At 41.5% G+C, this 13937-nt stretch overlaps 2 protein-coding genes across 4 annotated transcripts; one reads left to right on the plus strand and one right to left on the minus strand.

Moving 5' to 3' along the window:
• Positions 1-529: 529 nt before the first annotated feature.
• acd (ACD shelterin complex subunit and telomerase recruitment factor) lies at positions 530-5022 on the minus strand. Of its 3 annotated transcripts, none has more exons than XM_035664579.1 (2): positions 4914-5022; positions 530-3074 (listed from the first exon to the last, which is right to left on the minus strand). In XM_035664579.1, exon 2 carries the CDS (start codon positions 2980-2982, stop codon positions 1120-1122), a length of 1863 nt encoding a protein of 620 aa, XP_035520472.1. In that variant the 5' UTR covers positions 2983-3074; positions 4914-5022; the 3' UTR covers positions 530-1119. The 3 variants fall into 3 exon arrangements, with proteins under 3 accessions (XP_035520472.1, XP_035520471.1, XP_035520473.1); XM_035664578.1 differs by lacking the exon at positions 4914-5022 and adding an exon at positions 3811-4397; XM_035664580.1 differs by lacking the exon at positions 4914-5022 and adding an exon at positions 3324-3774.
• Positions 4588-13887, plus strand: gan (gigaxonin). Its single transcript, XM_035664581.1, has 11 exons — positions 4588-4742; positions 6098-6291; positions 6500-6614; positions 6783-7133; positions 7737-7805; positions 7888-8039; positions 9591-9712; positions 9888-10000; positions 10547-10696; positions 12098-12234; positions 13649-13887. Exons 2-11 carry the CDS (start codon positions 6110-6112, stop codon positions 13845-13847), a joined length of 1590 nt encoding a protein of 529 aa, XP_035520474.1. The 5' UTR covers positions 4588-4742; positions 6098-6109; the 3' UTR covers positions 13848-13887.
• Positions 13888-13937: the final 50 nt, after the last annotated feature.

Below are 13937 nucleotides of genomic sequence, written 5' to 3' on the forward strand. Positions count from 1 at the left end.
GTATGTCGTGCATGTATAGCATATTTGACAAATAAAGCTGACTTTGACTTTTGACTTTGACTTCCAAGCATGCACTGCCGATGAGTTAAAGCTGCAGTGGGTTATTTTTATTAAAGTAACTTGTCACACTTGCTGAAATTGACATGAATGCTAACTCCCCAATCTAGAGCCAATATTTGGTTTGTCCCTTCGGGCCTACAGTAGGTACATGGTGGACTCCATGGCAACCTGTCTGTAGATAAAAATATTTCATGCCAAAGGAACAAGAACACGATTCCTATATTCAGGTGATTATACACAATGAAAAAATACCTATGAATATGTATATTCCATTTCTGCCAATAGAGTCCTCCTAAATGTTACACACTGGAGCTTTAAGCCCATTTTACTTCCATGCTGGCAAAAAAGAAAGTATGAAGGAAAATCATTGGTCCCATGTTGGTTTTGTTTCATAGTTGTTACGGCATGAACAATACACATTTCTTAACAATATTTAAAACATTTTAGTACATCCAGATGTCCAGTCAAGTTTGTTGTCAAATTATTCTAGTTTATTCAAGAGAGCAAGTCAACTTTTTTTTATAGTTTATTTATGCTCAACAAGCTTAAAATGTTTCACAGTGAGCGTGAACCAACATTAATTTACAAAAAAGGTTTTGCTTGTACCGTACAAAATAAACAATACAGAGCTGCCCTGGAACATGAGTCAACACTCTGTCAGTAATATCCAACAGGCTGAAAACAACTGCTGAACAGGGACGGATCTAGAGGGGAGGCTAAAAAATGCCTGGCCATCCCAGTTTGGTGTCAAATTTAACACATTTATTTAGATTCATTTAAAAACTAACATGTTAAAAAACAAAAATGAAGACATATAATTTAGTGGTCTGTCATTTTACAGATATGGTGATAGGCTTAAGTTCAGTGGAAAAATGTCTGACTAATGTGCAACAGTAATGTTTTTCTGAATTAGATATCTTCATTTGTGGGCTTTTCCAAGCAAATACTGATATATGGGACTGTTTGTGATTACATTAGCATATATTTCTGACACCCTCTAGACACCCCACGAATATCCCTCTATCCACCCCCGCAACTGAAACACTATGTGTTTTGAACCTAGAGAGAAGTGACCTCGGTCCTGTCAGATGCCATTTGATTGGAGGTTCTGTGTTCCGTGTTGTGTGGATTATCTGTCTGCTTTGGGACAACAAGATACTTCACCGCCCAGTGCAGCCAGGATTCAGCAACCTTGAACTGACTGAAATCCTGCAGATTTTGTCCGGACACTTGGTAAGAGTAACAGAACGGCCTGCCATCGCTGTGAATGTTGGGGGTTTGTCTCAAGACGGTCCCTGCAGTTTGACCCTGGTGGTGACTGCTGCCTTCATTTGCCCTGAAGCCCGCCTGAGTGTCAAAGAGCCAAGATGGAGGACTCCCACTGAGCTGAGCTTCCTCCTCTTCCTCGTCCTCTAAGGTGGTTTGTGCTTCTGGTGTGGGTTCACTTCTCTTTCTCTTTGCCTTTCTACATGTTCCTCCAACAGCCTCCATGTCCTTCTCCAAAGTTTTACTTTCTTGGTCCAAGGCGGGAAGATTTTGTTGTACTGTGTCAGCGCGGTGTTCATCTGTGGCGGGATACAGCTTTGACGGTTCCAGTGGACTCGCAGAAGTTGAAGCTGAAGAGCCAGCAGAGGCGGAGAGGCTAGCTGAGTTTGGCGGTTTCTGGTACGGCGGGAGGTAGCTGTGTTCTTCTTTGCTGTGCTCTGAAGTCTGCCGGGATTCCTTCGGGCTGTGGACAGGACGTTGCGTGCTGGTTAAGACTGCAGCGTGATCCAGCTTGGACTCAGCAGCAGTGGGATTGTGCAATGAGCGGGTCGGTGTTGCTACTGGGGATGCTTCGGAGGACGAGCAGGTGTCACCTGGTGGAGGAAAAATGTCCCACGGGTTGGATAAAGGTCTGATGTCACTGTCGATCACCACGGCGATCAAATCATCATCCAGCAGGCTGTCCTCCGCAGGAAGAGGTGAGCTCTGGCTGATGTCCTGATCCGTCTTTACACCCACTGGCTTGGGTATCCGCCACTCTGCATCATCAACAGAAGGCTGTGCGGTCTCTGAAGGTTTGCAGACTTGTGGTAAATCCTTCTGTCTGTCCTCAGAGGTGACAGAAAGCCCATGTGGCGTTCTGCTTCCAACATTCTTTGAAGTCTGCACCTGCTGAGCATCTTCCTCTGGGATGAGGAGACACTTTATGGGGACAGTGAAACCTTTCTCCCTCTTATATCTGACTCTTTCAACATCCCAGCTCGTGGCAGGGAATGTGTCAGGGTGGGTCACCAATGATGTGATAGTCGAGGTGGAGGGCTGCGGGCTCACAGGCTGGCCGCTCACTACCATCAGCCTTTCCCTAACATCATCCAGAACGTTCTGCAGACAGTCATGCTGCCACTCCCCCAGCAGCTCCGACAGATCAAACCCACACTGGCTCTTCTGAGAATCCGGCATCTCCTGACCTAGCAGGTCCCTCCACGTCTTACAGATCTTCAGCCTGACGGAGGGCAGCGTTGTGCAGCAAGGGGTGCTTTCTTTAACTGGCCCGGCTGCAGTGGTAGCCAGCTCTCCAACCGATAAGAAGAATCTGCATTTAGTCTGTTCCGGGGCCATGTGGAACTGTAGCCGGTAGTCCTGAATGCACACTGTGGTGTTGAGCAGACTGGTGAAACACTCGCGGTCCTCCTGCTCCTGAAGATGCTCCCAGGCGGATACAGTGAGGATGGCGGGGATCTGGAGGACCCCGTCGGAGAGGAAGAGCAGCCCCGTGGGGCTCTCAGAACCCTGAGCCTGGGACTGCGACATCTGACCCACCCCAATGACATGAGCCTTCAGCCGCCCACTGCTGCTGCTGTTCCCCTCCTCACCGCCATAGCTCAGGATCAGACTTTCTATCCAAGGAGACAGTCTGTTCCGATCAGGCCGAGGCATGTTTGTAGCTGTAACTGTGTGTCTCAGTGACGTTCCCTCTGACAAATATTTACATGATCAGTAGTTTCTCCATCACAGCATCACCATGGGAGCTACAAACGAAACATACACAAGTCGTCAGATCACTGTACTGTTCACATTACAACTTTCAGTCTTATAAGCGGGAGTCTTAAAGTCCTGCTTTGCACACTACTGATTGATCAGCAACACACACTACAAGATCTTACACTGCCAGGCCGATTGCTCTCCAAGCTACATCTCATCAGGACAGGAGTCATTAATAACTAGCACATCAAGTTTAATTCGAAAAGTAGTATAAACATACACACTTTAAAGAGTACCTTGTGTTTGCGTGGTGGTGACAAAACGTTACTCTCGAAACAAGAGCTAGAGGCCGTTATTTGTTTACTGTCTTCTTGTCAATTCGGCATCTATATAATCCATACAGATAAACTGTATTCTGTATAAACTTTAGATTTTGTCCCCTCAGCGCGTTCAGCCTTTGTTGTAGCTGCGCTCTTTCAGTGGGAAAAAAGTGTTGGAACGGGAGCCGGATCGTTTTTAAAGTGCTGGTTGGTGGATCAGACACACCGAATTGAACACCGACTCACAACACTGTTAACGTTAAATCACCGTCCATTGTCCATATGTGTGTCGGTATCTGAGGAGTTGGTATCTGGTTAATCATTGAAGCGCGAAAAACTTGTGCTACGACTAGCACATTATCTCCAGTACGGACAGTTTTTAAACAATGTTGTAGTTACAATTCTATCTTAGCTATCACAGCACAATAACATCATAGCCTACACAAGTAGTCAGTATTATTACCTTAATACGATGTTAACGTTTCTCCAAAGTTATGGCGGCGACTGTTTCAAGTTACCGAGAGATAAAAGTGGATAGACAACTTTTCCTTCAAAATAAAAGCGCAAATAATAGTCTTATGTACTCTTGAACAGACCCGGAATTTACTGTACGGCCACTTATGGCCGTATAATAAATACAATGAAAATAAGATTTACTAATTCATTCATTTTTGTTACAGAAAAGTATACCAGCACTATACTAACGTTAGTTGGTCAAAAAGCTTGTACTCACACCGGAAATGCGGTTTGGGAGTATTCTTGCTGGCTTTATGCCGGCAGTTAGGTTTCGTGGCCGCGTTCAGTTTCTTTTTGATTCTCACTTTGTATATCAATTTCGAAACCCAGACAATGAACACGCGGCTACGTTTTATTTGTCTAAGTTAGCAAAGACAGGTTACACAAATTCTGTTATATAACTGTAGTAATATGTGTCGTACAAGTAACTTATCCACAATCCTATTGGCACAAAGGTTTCTTTTAAAGTATTGGGACGTTGTTTATTTACACGCCTTCCGCCTAGCTGATGCTGCATTCAGGTGTTAGACGAATTCACTGGAAACGGCTGTGACAATAAAAGGCGAGTTTTTACTTATCTTATTTAAAGTTATTCAACTAATCAGTTGTCTTTTTTTTTACAGCTTTAATCACGGAATGGTCTCGTATTCTCTTTAGTTAGTCATTTAGCCCATACAATTATATATTAACATGCATACAACTGTGTATTAATATTGGAGTTTTGTATTTACTATATTTCTTTTGACTTTAAGGCAGCATAATACATGTCTTGACGTCCACTTGCAACATTCTCGCATGGAGTGATTCATGTTGTCCTAAATGTAGTTAGGTACAGCCCTATGACCATAAAAGAAGAAAACCGCATTTCACAGTCTGAAGGTAAGACACTTAAAACGAGTAAACTTGAATTGTTAACATAGAAAACATGACATAACAAGTTTAAACCATTGTAAACATACAGTGCTGGGGCTCAAGCCTACGTAAATGTGCAGCTCTAACCATTTACCACTAATTTGGCTAACCAGAGTAGGCTAACGTTAGCTAAGTTACCTCCTTCACTGCTGAATTGTAAATGCCATTGCTACCGACATTGTGTCGTCTTTGACACGTTGTTTACCGACGGATGTTTTGCTGCTAGCCTAGCCCTAACGCACCATTTTAACCAGCTGCTTCGCCAAACTAAATTTAGAAACCTGTCAGTTTCAGAGTCACAAGATGAATCGTTATTTTTCCACAATATTCAGCTTACAAGTGATTCACTGAACAGTATTTCAGTTACATTTTAACGTCTGAATGTTGTTTACAGCTCGCCACTGCCCACTGTGGTGTGTTGGTGTAGATCAATTGTTCCCAACATAGGGACCTATTTTCTATCATTGAGTAAACATCAGGTTATGGATATATTATATTCAAAACTGTATTCAACCTTAACAGTGAACTGCAAGAAGTTTGTCTGAAATGAGTGGTTTGGATGAATCTTGAGCAGATTATTTCCTGTTTAACTAACTAGTAACTTTTTATACAATTTTCTGTCTGTATTATGTATTGTAACAATCACACATACTTAAAGCTGCAGTAGGTAACTTCCATATGTTCTATGTTGTTGTATCTGCTGAAACTTTTCCTATATTCTTACAGAAGTACATCAGACAGATAATCTGTGAATGAAACACAACAATCAACTGTCTTCAGGCCACCAGCTCAAAGCCTCTTTCTATCTTTCTTGGCTCTGATTGGTTGTTTTCGTTCAAGCCCTGTGGATTTCTTTTAAATGCCATTAGGAGCACTAGGAGGAGCCAGAAGAAGCTGATTGTTTCTCAGATTATCTGTCTCATGTTCTACTGTCAGGATACAGTGAACGTTTCAGTAAATATGACAAAAAGTTATTTTTATAAAAATGACCTACTGCAGCTTTAATAGGTTATATTCTCCCTGACGCTTGGCCTTTGTTCTGTTAGATAATTTACTCTCTTTAACAGAAGTGAACAAAATACTGAGATATAGGCCTACTGTGTATATTTTTTAAGTTTTCTAGCACCTCTTAAAATTAAGAAGCCCTCATGACCCCTAGTGGGGGTCCCAACCCTCAGGTTGTGAACCACTGTTGTAGATGACGGATTAGATGAGCAGCCTATGAACCAATTGTTCATAGGCCAATTTTTATATCATTAGTGTTGTGTGTCCTGTTTAATGCGATCCGAACTGATGAATGTTCCCTGTTTATTTGTTTACAGTCAAGCATAGACATGCCCCATTCTGAGTGTGAAACCGGTTCGAAAGTTTCGGACCCACAACATTCCCAGAAACTCCTCAGGGTCCTGCGTGTCTTCTGGCAAGAGCACAGTTTCCACGATGCGCTGCTGGTGGTTGATGGAGAGGAGCTGCCTGTCCAGAAAAACATCCTGGCTGCTGCTAGCCCTTATATCAGGTCAGACAACCTAGCAGTGACTATTTGCCCTGGTCTCCAGCACAGAGCCTGTCACACCAGCCCAGATAAGATCATGCATTTGTTATCTTTAACGGGTGTTTACAGTGTTAAAGCAACATTGGCGTGTCCACTTTCACAAAGTACTTCAGGTTTCTAGTTTTGATTTTCATGTTTGTCGTATTGAGTTGTGTTAATGGTTTCCTGTTAGGACCAAGCTGAACTACAATCCTCCAAAGGAAGATGGGTCTACGTACAGAATCGAGCTGCAGGGCGTCTCCATGGCCATCATGAAAGAGATCTTGGAGTATATCTTCAGCGGTGAAGTGAGTGCAGAGGCTTTAGAAAGCTAAAGCAAAGTGACATGCTGAGGTTTTTAGGTGTGGTCTCCTGCCCATCCTTATACATTATTGTGGGTATCCATTTGGCCTGTATTGCTCTACCTACCTCTTTGTCTCACCACCTGCATGTGTGGGTCTTTCCTTCACACGCAGATCACTTTGAGTGAAGAGACCATCCAGGACATGGTGCAGGCGTCTGACATGCTCCTCATGACTGACCTCAAGTCCCTCTGCTGCCAGTTCTTAGAGAGCTGCATCACTGCAGAGAACTGCATCGGCATCCGGCTCTTCTCTCTGCACTACTGCCTTTACCACGTCCACTACGCCGCCACCGAGTTTCTGCAGACACATTTTGGCGATGTGGGGCTCTCCGAGGAGTTCAGGGAGCTGCCCCTGGACCGGCTCTGCGAGGTGTTGGCCATGGAGAAGCTGAATGTGGGCAACGAAAGGCACGTGCTGGAGGCTGTGGTGCGATGGTTCGCTCACGACCCAGAGGACCGCAGGGTGGGTGACGCTCACTGTAGGTTCAGTATGAAGATAAGAGAGGTCATGAAAAATGCAGACCAGCAACAAACTGAGCAACTGCTGATGAGAAAAATAATAATACATTTTACTGGCTGAAATAACATTTTCATTGTGCTTTTAATAAAAAGGCAATGCAATATATCACATTATAGCAGTAAAGTTCATTTGAAGGATAGATTAGGACATTGGTTTACCCTCTCTTACTTTGAGTTTTATGAACAAAAAGTCACATACAGTGCAGTGTTTTGCAGACATACTTTGGTGATGTAGAAATGTAATGTTTTGAAGGCATCCATTGGTCTCTATTCATTTCTGCACAGTATGAATATCATCAGGTCTACCATGTTTAAATGTATAATGTTTGCCCGAATAATTAAGAATTTGATGAAGACAGCGTTTCACAAAGTTTCTAAAGTTTCTCCTCACTCAACAACTCACAAAACTGTGAGATTTTTAAAGAGAGTCTGGGAACTTTCTCCATGGGTGACAAAGAAGTGGCCATTATTGGTTACTGTTTACTGTGTTTGTCAAATTTGACGTTTAATGTCATTAAAATGTGAGTCCTGTTCCCTGTATTTGCAGGTCCACATGAGGGAAGTGATGTCTGCAGTGTGGCTGCAAGGCCTGGATGTCAGTTACCTGAGAGAGCAGGTAGGGAAACTGTAGAGAGCTCTCCACATTTCAAATGTCTGCTTTATAGAATCAACAGAGTAACAACTTGGTATCCCATCAGGCCATGGGGGAGCCGCTGATGAGGGAGGTGATCAGAGAGTACTGTCAGCCGGTGCTGAGTGCTGGTGCTCTGCAGGGTGAGGCTCTGCTCGCTGCCTTCAAACCCAGAGGTTACTCAGAGTGTATAGTTGTCGCCGGAGGAGAGGACCGCAAGTAAGTCACTGTCCGCCATCTTTTTTAACCTTTTATATTATGTTTGAGCCCTGTTTATACTTGGCACAAGTGGACAGCTCAAAGTACACCAGTTAACACCTGGCATTACAGTGTGTCTTTGCATGCGTCTGGTGTGGCCACTTGTGATCAGATCTCACTTCCCAGCTCTACTTCACATGCAAATAAACACGTACATCATTTATTTTTGCAAAGACTAAAGGTATTTTTAAATGTTGGCCCAACAGTAGTAGCTTACACGCTGGGACAGACAGACACGTTTTTGACACACACACAAAAGAAACTAAATGTATAATGTTGCAAAAATGCCAAATTTTCAAGAAGGCTGAAATAATGAAGAATTTGTCCTGGACAGAGCATTACAAAGTTTATAAGGTTTCTCCTAACTCCACAACTCACAAAAAAGGGAGTCTGGAGACTTTCTTCACAGGTGACAAAGAAGTAGCTTATATTGGTTACTTTGTCAAATTTGACATGTTTTGACATGTTTACCGTTTATGGTCTCAGTCTTCTTTCATACAGCATGATGTTCATTTAGTAAAATGGATGATAAAATAAGTAATTCTCAGTGAGCTCAACGTACCAAACTCAGATCAAACTGTCAAACTAGGCAGCTTAAAAAAAACAACATGGCGGCAGCCATAATACCAAACTCAAGGCTTCAGAACGGTACTCAACAAACCATTGGGTGACATTGTTCACAGTGCAGTGAACCAAATGGAAATCAGACAGTGTGTTTCATGTGTCAGTTGAGTAGGCTGTCCAACAATGTGGCCCAGTACACATTTGCGTACATCCTGCTAAAAGAATGTGGTCACATGCATCCCAGACCACCTCCGAATGTGGTCTGAGCAATCGGATCTCAATGTGTCCTCACATCAGTACTCAGAACTGTCCACTTGTGATCAGATCCCCCATGATGCAGGTTAATGCTGTAAACAAGGCCTTGGACTCTATATAATTATTTATCACCAGCATTACTATTCACAATCTTTAGTGTCCAGTCATTACCTACAAAAGGTTTACCACTTCACTCCACAAAAACACATAACAGTTTAAATTTACAGAATTTCTGAAAATCTGTACATTCAAAGCGGTTTCAACACAGAATCATAAGAACTTGCCTTTAAAAACCCACTTGAATCCTAGTTGTTATGTGGCTGTTTTCTGTCATTTAGAGAGAGCCAGAGATTTAGCCCTCAGTAACAGAGACAATAATGGTGTATATTTTACTATGAAATGTGGTCTTACCAGAGGAAGAGGTTAAATTAGTGCAGTGGTTCTTAACCTGGGGTCCTTGAAGGGTTTCCAGGGGTCCCCAGAAAAATGGGGAATACTTTAATTTCACTATTTTGTAACTAGAAGCTAGCTCAATGAGAGAATGTATAAGAATGACTTTTCTGCTCATAGTGTTCATACTCTGCTAATCTGCCAATCTACGGTATAGACCAACCACTGAAGTAGTGCTTAGCTGACCCAGATCACACTGTTGGCTCACATCCTGTCTGGTCTAATGGTTTTTGTCCTGTACAGAACCAGGAAGCCAACTGCTGTGACGCACTGCATGTGTCCGCTCTACGACACCAACAGACAGGCCTGGATCGAGCTGCAGCCAATGAGCGTAGCCCGCCTCGGCCACGGGGTGGTCGCTGCCGGTCAGTGCTGGGCTTAGGCCAGGACAGTACATCCATCACAACTGAAGTGATGTAGATAGAACATCTGTAGCCCATGTCAGGAATTACTTCAACAAACCTTTGTTTTATCAGGATTACAGCTGAAGAGAATTCCTGTAGTAGAGTCAGTATTAACAATGCATTTCCTGTCTGTTAGAGGGTTTCCTGTTTGTGATGGGCGGAACAGACGAACACAACACAGTCCTGGACAGTGGAGAGAAATACGACCCTGACTCCAACACCTGGAGCCCCATACCCCCAATGCTGCAGGTATACTCTCCCCTTTTTGTGACCATACTTTTCCTCAAGTTTCAGCAGTTAGAAGTATCCCTCCATCATAAGCATATATACAGCTGAGGGTGATCTTTGCAGTAGAATTTCTGTCTGAGAATTTATAATGTTTTTATCAGAATTTATTCTTTTATTTTTTGGAGGATAAATCATCAGTCCATCATACAAAGCACGTTTCTGCAGCCATGTTACATTATGTATATATATTCTTGTTATTTTACTTCATGACCACTAGGTGTCAGCAGTGCTGCAAAACAGGTTCAACCCTGGTTTGCAGTACAGGCATTGACACGGACTTCACCAAGTGGTGTCATTCATACAATACATGACTATATACTGTTGAACGCTCTAAACAATACCAATATATTATTCATAATATTAAGATTGTGTGTAAACCACTACCTTAAAGCAAATCAAAACACACTGAGACATAAAAGCCAAGCAAAAGAAATAAAAGTATATTTCTAGGTGGTTCTGTCCTGGGACATTTCTGTGGTTTGATCATCATGTCACTGATGTACGTAGGCTCGTCAGAACTTTGGTGTGGTCGAGCTGGACGGTCTGATCTACGTTCTCGGAGGAGAGAACGAAGCAACGGAGCTGATCACTGTTGAAGTGTTTGACCCTCACTTGAATACCTGGAAAATGCAGACCAGCATGACCATGATCCGCAAGGTAACAACACGCATGCAAATATCACATTCACAGAACAGCAGAACATGTACCATAATAGTGTCACAAAATAGGTCTTAAATCCCCACTTTATTTTTAAATGTAATGTTGTAATATCAGATCTACAGTCTACTAAATCTCAGTAACAATTAATAGACATTATGGTCTTGGTGAAAACTCGATTCTCATTGGCTGCTGGGTGTCGATTTATTCCTGTTAAGTAGTTCCAGTGAAACCGTCTGTTTACGGTTCTAAATAAATGCACTGAAATGAACAAAATCTGAATATCTGATGAATATATCTCACAATACTGAGTGTGGTCCTTCAGTGCTCCTCCTCTGAACACCACAGGTGATTTTCTGATAAACTGTCATTCATACTGAGCATTAACCGTTAGATTCGCAGTTTACTGCTCCACGAAACTAAGTACACCTGACTCCCTGAGCACAGACACACAATGTCTCTCTCCCACACACTGACCAAACACACCATGCTGAGCTTTTGGTGTTGTAGCATTGTGAGTGCGAGGAACTCTGCACTGCTTCTCTTAGTAAATCCACTGATACATTTCCACATCAGTTTCATCATTTAAACGTACAGTATGTCATTTGGAGGTCTGTCACATCAAGATGACGATAAAAGACAAAGTGTCATTGTGAAGTAGCGTGGGATCATGGGAGAATTGCCATCATTGCAGTCCAGCTTCTCCCTGTTAGGATTCCTTCCAGTGTTCATGGTTCGGAGGTTCTACTGGAAGCCCAGTTATCCCAGAGGTCCTCCTCCTCTCCCAAAAACAAACACACCCGCTGATTAAAGTTAGAGGCCCCATTAGCAGTGGTTTGAAGTTTTAGAATATTATTTAAAATTAAAATGATCTATAATAAAAAAAGGGCTGCAATTTAGGATTAGTTTTTGATTATTGATGAATCTTTGATTTCTTTTTACGTTAACGTGTTAAATAATTCAGTTCTGCCCCTGCCATCATTTCTTGGAAATATCAAAATAGAGGCAAAAAATACTTACAACTAAAAATTGTTGCATATGAATTATCTTTCATTATTTATTAATTTCTGCACTAAACAATAGTCCAGATGAAGGGGGACCTGGAAGACCTGAGGCACAAAACTTTACCAACGACTTTTCCTGCCTCATTAATTGGTTGTTGCCTTTTTTTTTTTATTCTCTCACACCAGACCTCTCTCTTTGTCTGGACAGTGTGACAGTAAGCTAGTAGACTAACAAAGTAGCTAAAATGACCACACAGAATGGGCCCAGGGCCATTACAGCCCTTGTGCGGACGTGTTCAGAAATTTAACAGAACTTAGACCAAGGGATTCATTTTGACACAGTGAACCGCTACCCACATGCTGCGACTTGTACAGCTGTGTCTGTCTTCTCTCTCAGGTCGGCTGCTACGCCTCCATGAATAAGAAGATCTATGCCATGGGTGGGGGCTCTTACGGAAAGCTGTTTGACTCTGTTGAATGCTTTGACCCCAAAACCCAACAGTGGACTGGCCTCTGCCCTCTGAAAGAGAGAAGGTAAAGACAACTTGTGTTTGTGTTCGCTGTTGTGGTCTGAACAGGAAAGAAAGAGGATCTATGATTGGATCAGCTGACATCCAAGCACTTTAAAGTCAGTATCTGTTTTCTTCCTCACATGGCATTGTCTTGTTATCTTCTCGTTTCTGTCCATTGAAAATCTTTTTGTCACATGTTGTACGCAGTTGCTATATAGGACAAACATTAAACTTCAGTTTGGTCTTGTTTGTATTGCACAACAAGAAAAGAAACATGGCTCCATGGTTACTGTCGCACTCCCACCTCTGTCAGTTTTGTTTTCATTTTGTCAACCCTTAAATTACATCAAAATGTTGCTCAAGTAGCTGTAAGTGAGGCTGTTGAGTCATATATAGTCATATGTTCACTTGTTAGTCATAGCAGAACATGTGATATTAAGATGTGAAGAAAGATTCAGTCTTTCGGTTTGTCTTGAATGGTTGTACTATTAATGTATTAGGGATGCTAAAGACACCATGGACAATGACATTTAAAGATGAAACCAACGTATACACTGAGCTCTGACAGGTGTGTAGGAGAGTGACCTTTTATGTAGACACCACTCAACTCAACTCAGCTTGAAACATCACTACATTGCAAGGTTATTATAGTTAATTAAAACTCACTTAAAACTGAGGCTAAGTGTGAAAAACAGTCAGTTATATACTTAAAGTGAGTTATATACTTAAAAAACTAACCAAAATCATATAAAAATTAACAGGAAATGTCTTTCAATTTAGTCAACTATGTCAGTGTGTTTGTGTTTAAACTATTCTGAACTTCTTAAATATCCCACATATTATAATAAAACTAAAACGTAACACTAAAACATTTTAAAACAATGAAAACTAAACTGAAACGAGCAAACCACTCTGGAAATTCCTGAAACAAAACTCAACAAAATTAAAAACAAAATAAAAATAATGAAGCTACTGCAGTAAAGAATTATTTAAAATTCATTTGATCTGATCATGTTTGCTCTGTCACATTAACCTTGTTTTTGTGTTTTGTCTCAAAATAGGGGTGGGTGATAATATATACAGTGACCACACTGTTTATATTATATTATCTAAATTTGTCAACTAATTAATTATATTCTCTAAATTTGTCACATTTCTCCAGTTGTTTTAGGTCATTGTGAGGAATGTTACAAAGCAGGATTGCTTTTTGACAATGTTGTAATTTTATGACTTTTGCTTTAATGTTATAAAGTCTTACACAATTAGACAACTGTAGATATTTCACTAAATGTACTGTTTTATGGTCAAGTTTTCAATATCTATAATCCTGTTATATATTAATATGGCCAAATAAAATAACATATATATCCGAATTGAAGATCTGATCCATATTGCTCAATCCTATCTCTTTAATTCCCATTTATTTTCCTGGGCAGGTTTGGTTCGGTGGCGTGCGGTGTCGGCCAGGAGCTCTATGTGTTCGGTGGGGTTAGAAGCCAAGAGAACGACAATCCCGAGCAAAGACACATGATGACCTGCAAGTCTGAGTTCTACCATGACGAGATGAGGAGGTCAGTATGGAAATACTGCTTTTGTAGGATCTTAAAATCTGTTTTTAAATTGCAGATCCTATGAATGTGTTATTATTATTATTATTATTATTATTATTATTATTACTAGTACTGTTTTTCTGTCCCATTATGAAGTTTTGAGTTTTAAACCAGT

Source organism: Morone saxatilis, unplaced genomic scaffold (genome assembly GCF_004916995.1).
Source record: "Morone saxatilis isolate NCDOM2014 unplaced genomic scaffold, NCSU_SB_2.0 Contig2, whole genome shotgun sequence".
Taxonomy (NCBI): domain Eukaryota; kingdom Metazoa; phylum Chordata; class Actinopteri; family Moronidae; genus Morone; species Morone saxatilis.

Coding starts and splice junctions, on each gene's coding strand:
- acd (XM_035664579.1), bottom strand. CDS start 2,982: ATGCCTCGGCCTGATCGGAACAGACTGTCTCCTTGGATAGAAAGTCTG.
- gan (XM_035664581.1), top strand. CDS start 6,110: ATGCCCCATTCTGAGTGTGAAACCGGTTCGAAAGTTTCGGACCCACAA. Junction 6,292..6,499: donor GCTGCTAGCCCTTATATCAG/GTCAGACAACCT, acceptor GTTTCCTGTTAG/GACCAAGCTGAACTACAATC. Junction 9,713..9,887: donor CCACGGGGTGGTCGCTGCCG/GTCAGTGCTGGG, acceptor CCTGTCTGTTAG/AGGGTTTCCTGTTTGTGATG.